The sequence below is a fragment of the Drosophila guanche genome, unplaced genomic scaffold (genome assembly GCF_900245975.1).
Source record: "Drosophila guanche unplaced genomic scaffold, DGUA_6, whole genome shotgun sequence".
NCBI classification, from domain to species: Eukaryota; Metazoa; Arthropoda; class Insecta; order Diptera; family Drosophilidae; genus Drosophila; species Drosophila guanche.
In genome coordinates, this window is record NW_022995744.1 from 2,760,046 (window position 1) to 2,773,484 (window position 13,439).

The 13,439-nt window shown below is 43.3% G+C and overlaps 4 protein-coding genes and 1 long non-coding RNA gene across 5 annotated transcripts in view; all 5 read left to right on the forward strand.

Moving 5' to 3' along the window:
• The window catches only part of LOC117580331, a 24,570-nt gene extending 20,694 nt beyond the window's left edge, over positions 1-3,876 (forward strand). The window contains exon 3 of the long non-coding RNA XR_004573560.1: positions 3,739-3,876. This is a non-coding gene — a long non-coding RNA (uncharacterized LOC117580331). The remainder of the gene's footprint in view (positions 1-3,738) is intronic.
• On the forward strand, positions 667-3,869 carry LOC117580328 (carbonic anhydrase 2). Its single transcript, XM_034266826.1, has 4 exons — positions 667-1,033; positions 2,341-2,816; positions 2,878-3,105; positions 3,170-3,869. Exons 1-4 carry the CDS (start codon positions 976-978, stop codon positions 3,419-3,421), a joined length of 1,014 nt encoding a protein of 337 aa, XP_034122717.1. The 5' UTR covers positions 667-975; the 3' UTR covers positions 3,422-3,869.
• A 2,673-nt stretch (positions 3,877-6,549) lies between the features above and the next one.
• LOC117579827 (inositol oxygenase) lies at positions 6,550-7,903 on the forward strand. The gene is made up of 4 exons (XM_034265921.1): positions 6,550-6,664; positions 6,733-6,907; positions 6,967-7,543; positions 7,608-7,903. The coding sequence occupies exons 1-4, from the start codon at positions 6,647-6,649 to the stop codon at positions 7,714-7,716; spliced, it is 879 nt and encodes a 292-aa protein (XP_034121812.1). The 5' UTR covers positions 6,550-6,646; the 3' UTR covers positions 7,717-7,903.
• Positions 7,904-8,992: 1,089 nt separating this feature from the next.
• On the forward strand, positions 8,993-10,690 carry LOC117580413 (esterase-5C). The gene is made up of 2 exons (XM_034266961.1): positions 8,993-10,391; positions 10,449-10,690. The coding sequence occupies exons 1-2, from the start codon at positions 9,002-9,004 to the stop codon at positions 10,688-10,690; spliced, it is 1,632 nt and encodes a 543-aa protein (XP_034122852.1). The 5' UTR covers positions 8,993-9,001.
• A 236-nt stretch (positions 10,691-10,926) lies between these two features.
• On the forward strand, positions 10,927-13,177 carry LOC117580414 (esterase-5B-like). Its single transcript, XM_034266962.1, has 3 exons — positions 10,927-10,980; positions 11,698-12,799; positions 12,863-13,177. The coding sequence occupies exons 1-3, from the start codon at positions 10,927-10,929 to the stop codon at positions 13,090-13,092; spliced, it is 1,386 nt and encodes a 461-aa protein (XP_034122853.1). The 3' UTR covers positions 13,093-13,177.
• Positions 13,178-13,439: the final 262 nt, after the last annotated feature.

Genomic DNA, 13,439 nt, shown 5'->3' on the forward strand with positions numbered 1-13,439 from the left:
TACCCTACTCAATGGCAATAGCTTGCTTAAATATGGCAATGCTGTAATGCAATAAGAGAAGCATATACAGAAGAGAACGAATAAATATAACGGAACAATGACAATGCTTGAGAGCTTACATTAGTGTACCCCGCATTGAGAGTGGGTATATCCAACTAATAGTTAATTATGTCAATAATTATGTTGCAGGAAGAATTAACAGCGCTATGAATAATAGCATTCGTGCTTTGGATAAGTGGACATATACATAGACAGACATAACCAGAAAATAAGTTCAATCTTAAGTTAAACTAGTGGTGGAATTAAAAGCAACCTGTGTACAGGATATCACATGATGAAGAAGCTGCAAAATCTGTGTGTAAAATGTGGAAGAAGAACAAACACCGAAAATTATACCGTTCCAGTAATATATGTATGTACGCATGTATGTATATTTCAAGAATTGATTATCAGTTATACTCCGTCTCAGAGTAGGGCAGTGTGAAGCCGCGTAGTGGCAAACCATTCGAATTTTCGACTTCCTTTTGATTAACCCCCACCGAAACTTGCCCACCACCAGGAGGTGGGGGGGGGGGGGGGGGGGGGGGGGGGGGGGCAGCGCTGAGTGCGTCGATGGCCAAGTGGAACTCTCCCGACGACGGAGCCAATTCGGGAATACATTTAAGTGGAATTGGAAGTACCACTGGGCCACATCGAGCAGAAAGAGAGGACAACAGAAGCAATCAGCACGAGACAAGCTCGGGCGAAGTGATATAAGTTTAGACACCGCTCCGACCCTAACCACAGTTGTGTGACCGCACTTGGCGGGTGAGCACGAACCGGGCACAGCAAACAGACAATAGACACAAATACCGTCGAAAAGCTGCAGGCCTTAAATAGTTACTGTAATTTACAAGGTGACAAAGGCAGTGCTCAGTGAGTCCGACAGCCCGATAAGGCGGCAAGTGTCTCTCAAAAGTGAATCGAATCTGAACTATGTGGAGGTGTAACCCCACTACTACAGCAATGGGCTTTGCTCTGATCTTGGCCTATGGTGAGCAAACCGGAAGATAACAAACACACGATTAAATTGCGTTAAATAAACAGATCAATCTAGCACAAACACTCTGATATCGATTCTGTGAAAGTTTCTTAGTAATTGAGTTATTAAAATATTTGAATATTACCCCGAGTAGTGATGTCCCTAGACTAGCTAATAAATGAATCAATGAATGAATAAGGGAAATGCGAATTGGTGCGAATCGGTTTATGAGTTTCTCATTCATTAATTAGCTTATCGGGTAGTTATTGAACATTTTACTATGTTTCCAAGTATAAGTTGTGGCCAACGATTATCTCCGTAATATTTCAACGCAACCAGGTGAAAATTATATGACTATCACATCGTCAGAAGTCTGGACATGTCTGCGATACGAAATTTAATTTATGTCTGGTCACCTGACTGATCTTTAAGCTTCAGCATGTTCGTCTGATTTTCTGGACGGTTCCGCCCCATTCACATTAATCACGCATGATTTCCGATTGCCCTGGTCGCACTTGTTTAATTTTCGCTGTGATCCACTTATTCTATGTTATTTAATTTAATTTCGCCGCAATGTTTTGCTAATTTGTGGTTCAAAATACTAAACAAGCCAGCTGGCCAAAATCAATTAGTTCATTATTTACGTAAATTTGTAACTTGTCTGGCATTTAAAAACACACCAATGCTAATGACAGATAATTCAGTTTCAGAGCTATGCTAATTTTGTTAGGATTTTTTTTTAGCCCACAAATTAGTTGTTAATATATCAGACTCGTACAAAAATAATCTTAAGCTATTAATATGCAAATTTGTAAATAAGACAGATCATGTTTTTTAAAGCATTTCCCCCTAGACAAATTGACAGACAGACACGCAGACAAGTCAGTTTTTACCCTAGCCTAGTAATGGAATATTTCTCGGCTGAGAAACTCAACAAACTTTACATGGATAATTGTTGCTCGATTAATGCTAATTAAACGTGCAATTACGTGTGGACCGGTGTTTGATCTGGGAGCACCTGATACACTCTGACGATAGCCAGAGCACATCGATGTGTTCATAAATGTATAGTGCGAATTGAGTTGAGACTTTTGAGAGGTAGGACCAACATAAGGGTATTTTTAGCTTTCCCCGCTATCAAAAATAGATGTCGCTTTCATAGATAGCTTGATCAAACAAAGCATCTCAATCCAGACTGTCGGCACCGGCACAGACACAAACGATGTCACCGATTCGGAATCGAGTGCCAAAGCAATTAACACCTGAGGGAGATCGATTAACAACAGTCTCGGCTTGCGTATGCTCCTCTCTCCCTGCAGCGTCGTCTGGCCTGGCTCAAGACTTTGGATATGGAGGGAAACATGGACCAGAGCACTGGAGCGAGGACTACAACCGCTGCAGTGGCAAACAGCAGAGTCCCATAAACATTGATTTGGTCAACGTAGAGGAAAAGGAGTATCCCCCGCTGGAGTTTTTCAACTCCATGGTTTCGCCGAAAGCCATCCACATGATGAACAACGGCCACACGGTGCTGGTGAGAATGAGCTTTGAGGATGGCAAGGAGCCGCGTGTCCGAGGCGGGCCTCTAGCCGAACAGGCACCCTATACCGGCTATCAGTTCGAGCAGTTTCACTTCCACTGGGGCGAGAACGATACAGTGGGCAGTGAGGATCTGATAGATAACCACGCCTATCCCGCCGAACTACATGTGGTGCTACGTAATCTGGAGTACCCAGACTTTGAAAGTGCCCTCGGCAAGGATCATGGACTTGCCGTGATGGCATTCTTCTTTCAGGTTAGAATCTCATCAGGTGGTGTAGAACCTTCAAGGTTTAACATCTTTTATATTTTTTTAGGTCAGAAGAGAGGGCACTGAGAGTTACGAGAAGTTTACAGAGCAGCTCGCCAAAATAGGCAGAAAAGGCATGTCGGTTAATATCACCAACCCTATGCCCCTGCACAGTTACCTTTCATTGGACCTGCTGAACTACTATACCTACGTGGGCTCGCTGACAACTCCGCCGTGCAGCGAAGATGTCATCTGGATTGACTTCATGGAGCCGATCGATATAACTGAGAAGCAGGTGAGTCATCATAATCCCATCCGAAGCCCCTCATGAAAGACGATTATCCATTTTTTATCCTCAGCTCAACGCCTTCCGCCAGCTCACGGCCAACGATGAGCACTTGAACAACAATTTCCGACCCATCCAACCGCTCAACGATCGCAAGGTGTACAGGAGTGTGCTTGAGCCGATGAAAATATTCAACCAGAGCGCTATTCCCTTTGTTGACGCGGCCAACACTGGCGAAAGGAGGTGGTCCTATTCCCCTGCAGTCCTACTAAGCTCATGTGGCCTTGCGGCGCTGCTTAAGGCCTCGGCTTTCAGCGGCTTTTAATTGGAGCGCTGCGGCGGGAAAACGCGAGGTTTTTGTTAAATGTATTGTACGTGTCTAGGCTCTAATTAAGCGCTGTAGTTTACATGTCCCGCTCGCTGCTCTGTTTGCTCTTCAAACATGGCAATCACTAATTTCCTCGAGCCGCTGGCTGCCGTCAGGTCAAGCCATCGTATTACCCATCGTATTTATCAGTGGACGAACTGCTAGACAAACGGACAAACCATTCAACCAAAATGAACAGAAGCTTCGGCTCGCACGATATCTATTCTTGATTTATTCAGCACTCGTCATAGTTGACGGGGGACTGTAACTTGGAGCGCTGTCCGTCGATTATTATGCTATTATTAATATGGTATTGCACATGTGATTTTAAACGCTTTATTTTTGTGTACCCTTAAGCTTTTAACTTTGTAAACGTTAATCAATAATTAAATGTATTTTTTATTTAAATATAACTTTGCTGAATGGCTGTAATCTAAATCTTTTATTTTCAACTTACTATATTAAAAGCTAATGAGATTCAGACCTCGCTCGTAATTCATTTGTGTTAATTATTACCAAACTTTAGTAACTTAAACTAAATTAAGCTGCTTTAACGCATATAAAACAAATAACAATCCAAAAAACGGGAGCTGGCAGGAAGCTACACTTAATGGGCCAAAACCAAAGTAAACGAAAATCCATGAGTAACAGGAAGCTGTGCAGGTCAGGAATATTTTCAAACTTTTATATGCAAATTATACACAGTTTTTACATGAGATTGAATAAAGTGATGCACACTTTTAAGCTGCTCAATAAACTTCGCATACTTGAAAAAGTCGCCAACACCAAAAATACCTAAGTCGGGTATATCTTGTGCGTAAACGTAGACTTATTGAACTTTCGATAGCTGGTTTATGTCCAAAAAACGGTACATTCACCTAGAAGCAGTGTACGTTTGTATATTTGACGCATTCAACTAATCGTATCAGATGTATCACGAGCAGGAGGACGAGAGTATTATTGCTTGGCTCGCTGACCCCAGCTGTCCCGGGAATCGAATGAATTATGGCAAACATGTGCACAAATCTATCAGCAAAATATTACTTTTGAATTTGAAGTCCGAAGAGTTTGTCTGGCGAAAGTCGAGCTCACGAAAGTGATTAATGAAAATGACTTGTGGCCCGTAGTAGGGACTGTGGGCAACCGCTAAGTTGCATTGAAGTGATTCACATCGAATTTGTGCAGAAACCCAGCCATCTGTGGGCGGTGTTCACTGTAGTTGGAAAACGGATTGATCATCGTTGTTTGTCATTAGGCTCCATTTAGCGTCTGGCGACTTTGTCCTTGTGCCCCCAAACTATAAGTACTTATGACCCCCAGGCTATATTTGGACGCTTTTTAAATTATAATGTCATGCTTCATGATTAATGGACTGTTGGTAAAAGAGAAATTTAACTTTTTTAGCTTAGAACTTGGCCGAATGGCCGTCAATGAACCAAGGGCATATCCAGACACAATTAACACAATTGGAAACCGATTCACTGCTAGCAGTTCATAAAAATATGAAAATGTTCAGCTTGGACAGCTTGGACTTCATGCCTTCCGTGCATTCCGTACATTCCGTGATTGCATTTTAAGATCTCGCACGTCCGGACCTAATTGATGACTGCATCAGCATCACGGTCGGCGTCAAATACAAATATTATGAAACTTTTCCATTGCCTTCTAGCTTCCCCCCAGCGCTCCATACTAAACATGTACGAGTATATGTTCATTCTTGGGTACCTCTAATAATATTTGATAAGGTTTATTGACAACCAACCACTCTCGATCGTTACATTTTGACCTTTGACGCCACGGCGATGGTGACGAACTGTGATACTACGCCTTGTTGAAACATGAACAAGCCCCTCAAGCTAAGGCCCATGTCCAGTTCTATCTCAGGCCGAGACCCACATCCAAATCCAGCACAATCAAAGTGGCTACGATCAGTCCGCTCATTCGTGGGCAGAGGCAGTGTGAAATCTCAAGTTGTAGTTGGCACTTGTGGCGTGTGTGAGACCGGGGATCGGAACGGAACGGAACAGATCGGATCGGATCGACGTCATGTAGACGACTGATAACTTTTCTCAGGCAATCCCCCCCTTGATGGCACATTATTTCTGCGCTTGATGACTGTGTACCCAGATTGCGAGGCGTTGTTGCTACTTTTAGACGTCCGCATGGATCGTACGCTGGATCTGGGACGTTGGCTTTTGCCAATTTGTATGCTGCTTTCCTGGCGGTTGTTCAAGGTCGGAGAGCTATCGGAGCTTGCTTTTCAGCCTTCTTACTTGACACTTCACCTATTTGTCTCAGTCTTAGACATGGACTGGTATCGTTCTAAGCTGTCATCACAACGCATCACAACACAAATCACTATCTTGCACTCAGTTATAAGCGGAAGTCTCCTAAACATCATCGGATCCATGTAACTACATTAAAAACTCCTAAATAATTGATAAACGATTGGATAATGCTCATGTAATACTTTTCCATAGGTAAAGCAAATCACTCAATGAGCTCTTTCACAACGGCCTTAACAATCAGTTAATCACTAAATCACGTTATTCAATACAATGGCCCTGCACTTCCTACAGAACATGCTACATTGCTACATGAACATGCACATGTATATAAGTATGTGAGTATGAGTCGTCCTTGTGTATCTGGCATGCCACGACGTAATCAGTCAAGTGCAACTCGCAGTTTTATGCATTTGTTGCATGGGGGACTCGTGGACCGCCAGATAAGGGGCGTGGGAGCGTAGGCGGCTCAGACGTCTGATAACAGCCTATGAAACCAAATGTAATACGAGGAAGGCTCGTGGCTTATCACTGAAGAGCCCTGCATCCCCCACAGGGGCAAGAGCGAGCTAAGCATCAGGCGGAGGTACGAATGTTGATAGCTGAATGGGAGAGGAGAACGGAACTGAACGGATCGCGGCGGATCGGGCGGGGAGCAGACGGTTCTCGTTTTTCAAAATAACAAAAGTACTATAAATCATTTTCGAATATAGTAGAAGAGAGAATCGAGTACTATATAGAATCGGTTTGATTGTGAATTCTGTTTAATTACCAGTAGGCGTCAGCCTATAAAAATGTGCGGCCGGTCCGGCCAGCGACTCAAAAGCGTTTCGGTGGTCCAAGTGTTCGGAACTGTTTAGCTTCTGGTCTAAAATTCTAACAATCAAATCTCTTTAAAATGAGAATCCTGGCGGAGGTAAGACTTTTTCGGTTTGAAGGAAACCGCAGTCCATATATCTAAACGAAGCTAAATGTAATTCACAGAATCACGTCCATTTGCTGGATCCTTCGGAGCTGATGCGGCCAGAGCCCACGTTTGCCGACAAGAATCCCTCCAAGTTCCGTGACTACAGTGTGGACACCACAGATCCCCTGAAGGAGCGCGTGCGTCAGACCTATCGTCAGATGCATCTAAATCAGACGGTGGACTTCGTCCAGGGTAAGTAGGATTAATGTGTGTCTCAGCCCGATCTTTGATCGTTTCCTGCCCCACTGCAGGTCGCCGGAATCACTGGCTGCAGTTCAATACGATTCAAATGACGGTTCGCGAAGCTCTGGAGAAACTTAATGATCTGGTGGATGAATCCGATCCCGATCTGGATCTACCCAACATCATACACGCCTTCCAGGCGGCTGAGCGGGCACGCGCCGAGTTTCCGGAGCACGACTGGTTGCACCTGACGGCACTCATCCACGATCTGGGAAAGATCATGGCCTTCTACGGGGAGCCGCAGTGGGCTGTTGTCGGTGACACATTCGCTGTGGGCTGCCGTTGGGGAGACAGCATCGTCTATCGGGACGAGAGCTTTGTCGGAAATCCAGACGGGGCCAACACATCCTACAATACTGAGTATGGCATCTACAAGCCCAACTGCGGTGTGGACAACCTGCTCATGTCTTGGGGCCACGACGAGTACATGTACAGTGTGCTCAAGCACAACAGAACGAAGCTTCCCGACGTGGCATGCAACATAATTCGCTTCCATTCGTTCTATCCTTGGCACAATGGTGGAGACTACAAGCACCTGGAGGCCCCCAAGGATGCGGAGACCAAGAAATGGGTGCTGATTTTTAAGTGAGTAGCACTACTCTTTTCTCTTTTATCTTGTCTTTTCTGCAATGAAAATCATTCGTTGCAGTCGCTATGATCTTTACACCAAAAGCGAGGTAGTGCCAGACATCGAGGCTTTGTGGCCTTACTATCAGACTCTGATCGACAAATATTTGCCAGGAGTCTTGGAATTCTAAAAGAATACTTGTATATCTTTGTTGGTTTGACTATAATATGTAATTTAATAACATTAGTTACGTAATCCCTTTAATAGCTATTGCAGTTGAAACAGCTGTTGTGAATATCTGAAGTACGAGTACTCATATCCATATGCATGAGTATGAGTATCCAAATATTTATTTGACAATAAACATATACATCCTATTAAATTTATGTTTAAAATAAAATAATATCAAACCACTTCTTTCTTCTCTGGACTGGAAAATATGGCTGGTCTTACCATCTCACGTCTCCTTCGTCTTTATACATCAAAGGCAGTGGTAATTCTGTTGCATTTCAATCAATATACAGTGAATTACCCAGTATTGAAGGTACACTGTAATTATATTTATAAAACGATCCCTAATAAGAGTTCGGTAAAAATTCGAGCAACAGCAAAGTACGTAACAAATTGTGAGATGGATGGAGGGGCGGTGTCATCATTTAGCATCTTGATTGGTAAATTAAATAGTGCTATAAATAACAACAAATTCGCTACTAAATTCCACTGTTTAAGTAACAACCTGCGATTTCTCAATACGAGAAACTCTCAGTAAAACAATTTTAGTTGTAGCGACACTCACAAATGTTAAAGATTCATGAAGCACGCACTGTTTAAATGTGATTTAATAATAACAGAGATTATATACATACATGAAAACACTTAGGTAAAACAGAATCTAAATCGCTTAACAAATCAAGTCGTCGAAATATATAATTTTCTCGCTGCTTTAATTCTCTTTCTAGGTTTCTTGATCAGACACAAAAAACTTTATATTTTCTATAAATTTATATATAAAGGAAAATGTACGATTTGTGCCTCAGCGGGAAACCGGGAATCATCAATTGTATTGTTACCCAACAGCTTTTAATAGATCATAGCACCCCATTCAACAAATTGTAGATCGGAGAATAGCTTCATTTTTGCAATACATTTATTGTGTTGTACCATAGTTATAGAGAGCGTGACTAGTATTATAATATCCAGCGAAAGAGTATGCAAATACAGATTTATAGGTTCACGACAAGAGCTATTATATGCCGTATATTTTACAGGTACAAACCAAAATAATAATATGGTTATTCCACGGACAATAAAAACCTGTGAAAACACGGAAATTTCTAATCCCATAGCGTGCAGCGACCGATTGTGCGCCAACTCCCCTGAGATTAGTTGAGCAGGTGGCGAGGCGCCGTCAAACAATAAAAGCCAACACGACTCCCACTTCTTAAATTAGTTCCTGTCCAGTCAAAGTGTGCGATATGTTTGCTGCGAGATTGATCATCCTGCTGAGTTTTTCTTGGTTTAGCACATGTGCCATTGATCGTGATGATCCTGTGCTCGTGGATCTTCACTATGGAAAGCTACGCGGACGCGATAATATTTTCTATTACAGCTACGAGTCACTCCCATACGCTGAGCCCCCCATCGGAGAACTCAGATTTGAAGCTCCACAACCGTACAAGCAGCAGTGGACAGACACCTTCAATGCCACACAACCCCCTGTGACGTGCATGCAATGGAATCAGTTTATCTTTGGAGACAGCAAGCTGGCTGGCGATGAGGACTGTCTGACTGTTAGCATTTATAAACCGAAGAATGGCAGCCGGAACAGCTTTCCCGTTGTGGCCCACATGCACGGAGGCGCATTCATGTTCGGCGAAGCCAGACAAAATGGACACGAAAATATGATGCGCGAGGGAAATCTCATTCTCGTGAAGATAAGCTACCGCCTTGGGCCTCTGGGCTTTGCCAGCACTGGTGATGCGAATCTGCCCGGAAACTTTGGCCTGAAGGATCAGCGCCTGGCCTTGCTCTGGATCAAGCAGAACATAGCCAGCTTCGGTGGTGAACCAGATAACATTCTAGTGATAGGGCACTCAGCGGGCGGTGCTTCCGTTCATCTGCAGATGCTAACTGAAGACTTTAGCAAGGTGGCCAGAGCAGCCATCTCTTTCGGAGGAAATGCTGTAGATCCATGGGTGATTCAGAGGAGTGCACGAGAGCGGGCCTTTGAACTCGGCCGTATTGTCGGCTGTGGACAGGCAAGCGACTCTGTGACACTCAAGAAATGTTTGAAGTCCAAGTCCGCAAGTGAAATAGTCTCGGCTGTCAGTAGCTTCCTCGTGTTTTCATATGTTCCGTTTACGCCTTTCGGTCCTGTTGTGGAACCGGCAGATGCACCAGAAGCCTTCATTACCCAACATCCTATCGATATTATTAAGAGCGGAAAGTTTGCACAGGTTCCTTGGGCTGTGTCGTACAACACCGAGGATGGTTGCTACAACGCAGCTGTGCTGCTGGAAAAACAAGCTTCAAACGGCCGAGAATTGATAGTTGACCTTAATGATCGATGGTTTGACTGGGCGCCGTATTTGTTGTTTTACCGTGACTCAATGTCGACCATCAAGGATATGGACGATTACTCCCGTGAACTGAGGCAGGAGTATATGGGAGATCGCCGATTCAGTGTGGAAAGATATTTGGACCTGCAACGGCTTTTTACTGACGTTCTGTTCAAAAATGGCACGGAACTGGCATTGGATCTTTATCGCAAACACGGAAAGAGTCCAGTGTATGCGTTTGTCTACGACAATCCTGCCAACACAGGAGTTGGCCAGTTCTTAGCCAAACGCACTGATGTTAATTTTGGTACGACTCTTATAGACAGTGGAATACAATGAGTTCAGACGATTTTCTATTTTACAGGAACGTGCCATGGGGATGAGTATTTCCTGATATTCGAAAACCTTGCACGAGGCCCTAAGATGCGACCAGATGAGGAAATAATTTTACGAAACTTCCTTAATATGTTAAAAGACTTTGTTATCAGCGAGAACGGAACTATGACATATGGAAACTGCGTTTTGCAGGATAATATTGGCTGCATCCAACCTCAACTGCTTTCTATAACCCGAGATGGCTGCAAAAACCTGCAACTACAATTGTAATAAATAAATTGAAAACAAGTAAAAGCGCCTATTAGCGTGTTGTGCAGCCATTTGGTAGAATTAAACAAAAACTATTTTTTTTAAGTGAAACTAGGGAAAGTGAAACTGAAATGGGTATAATAAGAGGAACAAAGAAGGGCTGCCTTCAGAAAGAGGATATTTTCATTCGCTCGAAAACATTAGTTCAGCTGTTCAATTGACTGAGGTAATAAGTAAACCAAACAAGTGATTACGATATGGTCAGGTGCCTCGACAACAAGATACCCTGTATTTGGATTCTGGAGAGAAAGGTATATCAAGATATACTCGCATAGCATGTGTATTTTTCTTAAATATTTTTATTAAATTATAATACCCTCCGCAGGCGTGGATAAAAATTGATTTGAACAATCACATCAATTTGATTGACTGTTGCAAATGTGAATGGCTATTGTTCTTTACATGTACATATGTACATATATAACAAATTATGTACATACTTATGTACATATGTATGTACATGGGTATTTACTGTTCCTAAATGATTCTTGTCACTACAGACGCCAAGCATGCAAAATCCCCATTATAATATATCGCACGTCATTAGCTAGCGAGATCTCGACCTAGCCGTCCACCGCTCGGCGGCTATTCGGCTAACGGACTGTTCGTTATTTTCTACTGTGTCAAAAGTGTCGAGTTTTATCAAAGAAAGTCTAGCGCTGCCTCACTCGTTGTACATGAGATGCTTATGTTCCAACTATAAGGACAACCCAAGAGATACCTAATGGAACAGGCGGACACTAGGTCGACTAGGCGAGAATCACCTTGAGGGTTCACCGTTCGATGCGCCTGCGCTATTGCCGTTAATGATATCGATGCTCAGAGACGGGATACGACTCGGGGGCTGACCTCTTGAGTCTAAACTTCGAGGCGTTGGCATGTTCGTCGTCACCTGCCTGTAAAAGCTACGGTGGGTTGGCGGTCACAACACGTACGTTACCCGGGTCAAGCATCTCCCTTTGTTGAAGCTTGCTGGCGATGAGGACTGTCTGACTGTTAGCATTTATAAACCGAAGAATAGCAGTCGAAAAAGCTTTCCCGTTGCGGCCTTCATACATGGAGGGGCCTTCATGTTCGGCGGCTCCAGTGAAGACGGCCATGATAGGTTTATGAGCGATGGAAATCTCATTCTCGTGAAGATAAGCTACCGCCTTGGGCCTCTTGGCTTTGCCAGCACTGGTGACGCGAATCTGTCCGGAAACTTTGGCCTGAAGGATCAGCGCCTGGCCTTGCTCTGGATCAAGCAGAACATAGCCAGCTTCGGTGGTGAACCAGATAACATTCTAGTGATAGGTCACTCCGCAGGCGGTGCATCCGTTCATCTGCAGATGCTACATGAGGATTTCAGAAATGTGGCCAAAGCAGCAATCTCATTCAGTGGAAATGCACTGGACCCATGGGTGGTTCAGCAAGGTGGTCGCGGACGTGCCTTTGAGCTGGGACGCATTGTGGGCTGTGGACAGACAAGCGACTCTCTGAAACTCAAGAAATGTTTGAAGTCCAAGTCCGCAAGTGAAATAGTCTCGGCTGTCCGTAGCTTCCTCGTGTTTTCATATGTTCCGTTTACGCCTTTCGGGCCTGTTGTGGAACCGGCAGATGCACCAGAAGCCTTTATTACCCAACATCCTATCGATATTATTCAGAGCGGGAAGTTTGCACAAATTCCTTGGGCTTTGTCCTATACCACTGAGGATGGAGGTTACAACGCCGCTCTTCTTCTTGAAAAACAGTCGTCTACTGGGCAGGAGTTGATTGAGGAGCTTAACGATCGGTGGTTTGATTGGGCTCCGTATTTGTTGTTCTACCGTGACTCAATGACGACGATCAAAGATATGGACGATTGCTCACGCAAACTGAGGCAGGAGTATCTGGGAGATCGACGATTCAATGTGGAAAGCTATTTGGATCTGCAACGACTTTTTACTGACGTTCTGTTTAAAAATGAAACGGAGAAGGTACTGGATCTTTATCGAAAACACGGAAAGAGTCCAGTTTATGGATTTGTCTACGACAATCCAGCCAACGCAGGAATCGGCCAAGCACTGGCAAAGCGCACTGACATTCATTTTGGTAATTCCTTTGTCCAGATTAATTGGACATGATAATAACTTTTTAATTACGTATTTTTTACAGGAACGGTGCATGGTGATGACTATTTCTTAATTTTCGAAAATAGCGCTCGAGAGTTTCAGTTGCGATCAGATGAGAAAATAATTTCAAGGAACTTTCTGAAGATGCTGAATGACTTTATACTTAGCGAAAATGGTACTCTTGCGTTTGACACTTGCGTTTTTCAGGATAATGTAGACAGTAGCAAAATTCAACTGCTCTCTATAACTCGAAATGGGTGCGGAAACCTATAACTGAAGAGCTTTCCGCAGTTCCATTTGGAAAATTATATATGTACATTTATTTTCAAATAAATTACCAATGACCAGCAAACTTCAACTGCTCTCTATACCTCGATATGGGGATTCAGTGTGAGACTAAATGAGGCTGAATTGAGCACTTGTAGCACTATTCGTCAAAATCAATATTTTTTTGTTCCACAACCAAATCAACTTTTAGTGATAGATTTGGGCCATTACACTTTCTTACACAACCGAACATTTTTTTAAGAACATAAAAGGTAAACTTTTAAACCGGGTAGTCAGTAGGACATCTGTACCTTAGTGGTATTTTTACAAATTTTAAATTGTTTCTAATTATG

What these genes read in the sequence shown, in the direction of transcription:
- LOC117580328 (XM_034266826.1), top strand. Translation starts at nt 976, where the DNA reads ATGTGGAGGTGTAACCCCACTACTACAGCAATGGGCTTTGCTCTGATC. An exon ending in TGCTCTGATCTTGGCCTATG is followed by an intron (nt 1,034 to 2,340) that starts GTGAGCAAACCG and finishes CTCTCCCTGCAG; the next exon opens with CGTCGTCTGGCCTGGCTCAA. An exon ending in TGATGGCATTCTTCTTTCAG is followed by an intron (nt 2,817 to 2,877) that starts GTTAGAATCTCA and finishes ATATTTTTTTAG; the next exon opens with GTCAGAAGAGAGGGCACTGA.
- LOC117579827 (XM_034265921.1), top strand. An exon ending in GACGGTGGACTTCGTCCAGG is followed by an intron (nt 6,908 to 6,966) that starts GTAAGTAGGATT and finishes GCCCCACTGCAG; the next exon opens with GTCGCCGGAATCACTGGCTG. An exon ending in AAATGGGTGCTGATTTTTAA is followed by an intron (nt 7,544 to 7,607) that starts GTGAGTAGCACT and finishes CATTCGTTGCAG; the next exon opens with TCGCTATGATCTTTACACCA.
- LOC117580413 (XM_034266961.1), top strand. Translation starts at nt 9,002, where the DNA reads ATGTTTGCTGCGAGATTGATCATCCTGCTGAGTTTTTCTTGGTTTAGC. An exon ending in ACGCACTGATGTTAATTTTG is followed by an intron (nt 10,392 to 10,448) that starts GTACGACTCTTA and finishes TCTATTTTACAG; the next exon opens with GAACGTGCCATGGGGATGAG.
- LOC117580414 (XM_034266962.1), top strand. Translation starts at nt 10,927, where the DNA reads ATGGTCAGGTGCCTCGACAACAAGATACCCTGTATTTGGATTCTGGAG. An exon ending in TTTGGATTCTGGAGAGAAAG is followed by an intron (nt 10,981 to 11,697) that starts GTATATCAAGAT and finishes CCTTTGTTGAAG; the next exon opens with CTTGCTGGCGATGAGGACTG. An exon ending in GCGCACTGACATTCATTTTG is followed by an intron (nt 12,800 to 12,862) that starts GTAATTCCTTTG and finishes TATTTTTTACAG; the next exon opens with GAACGGTGCATGGTGATGAC.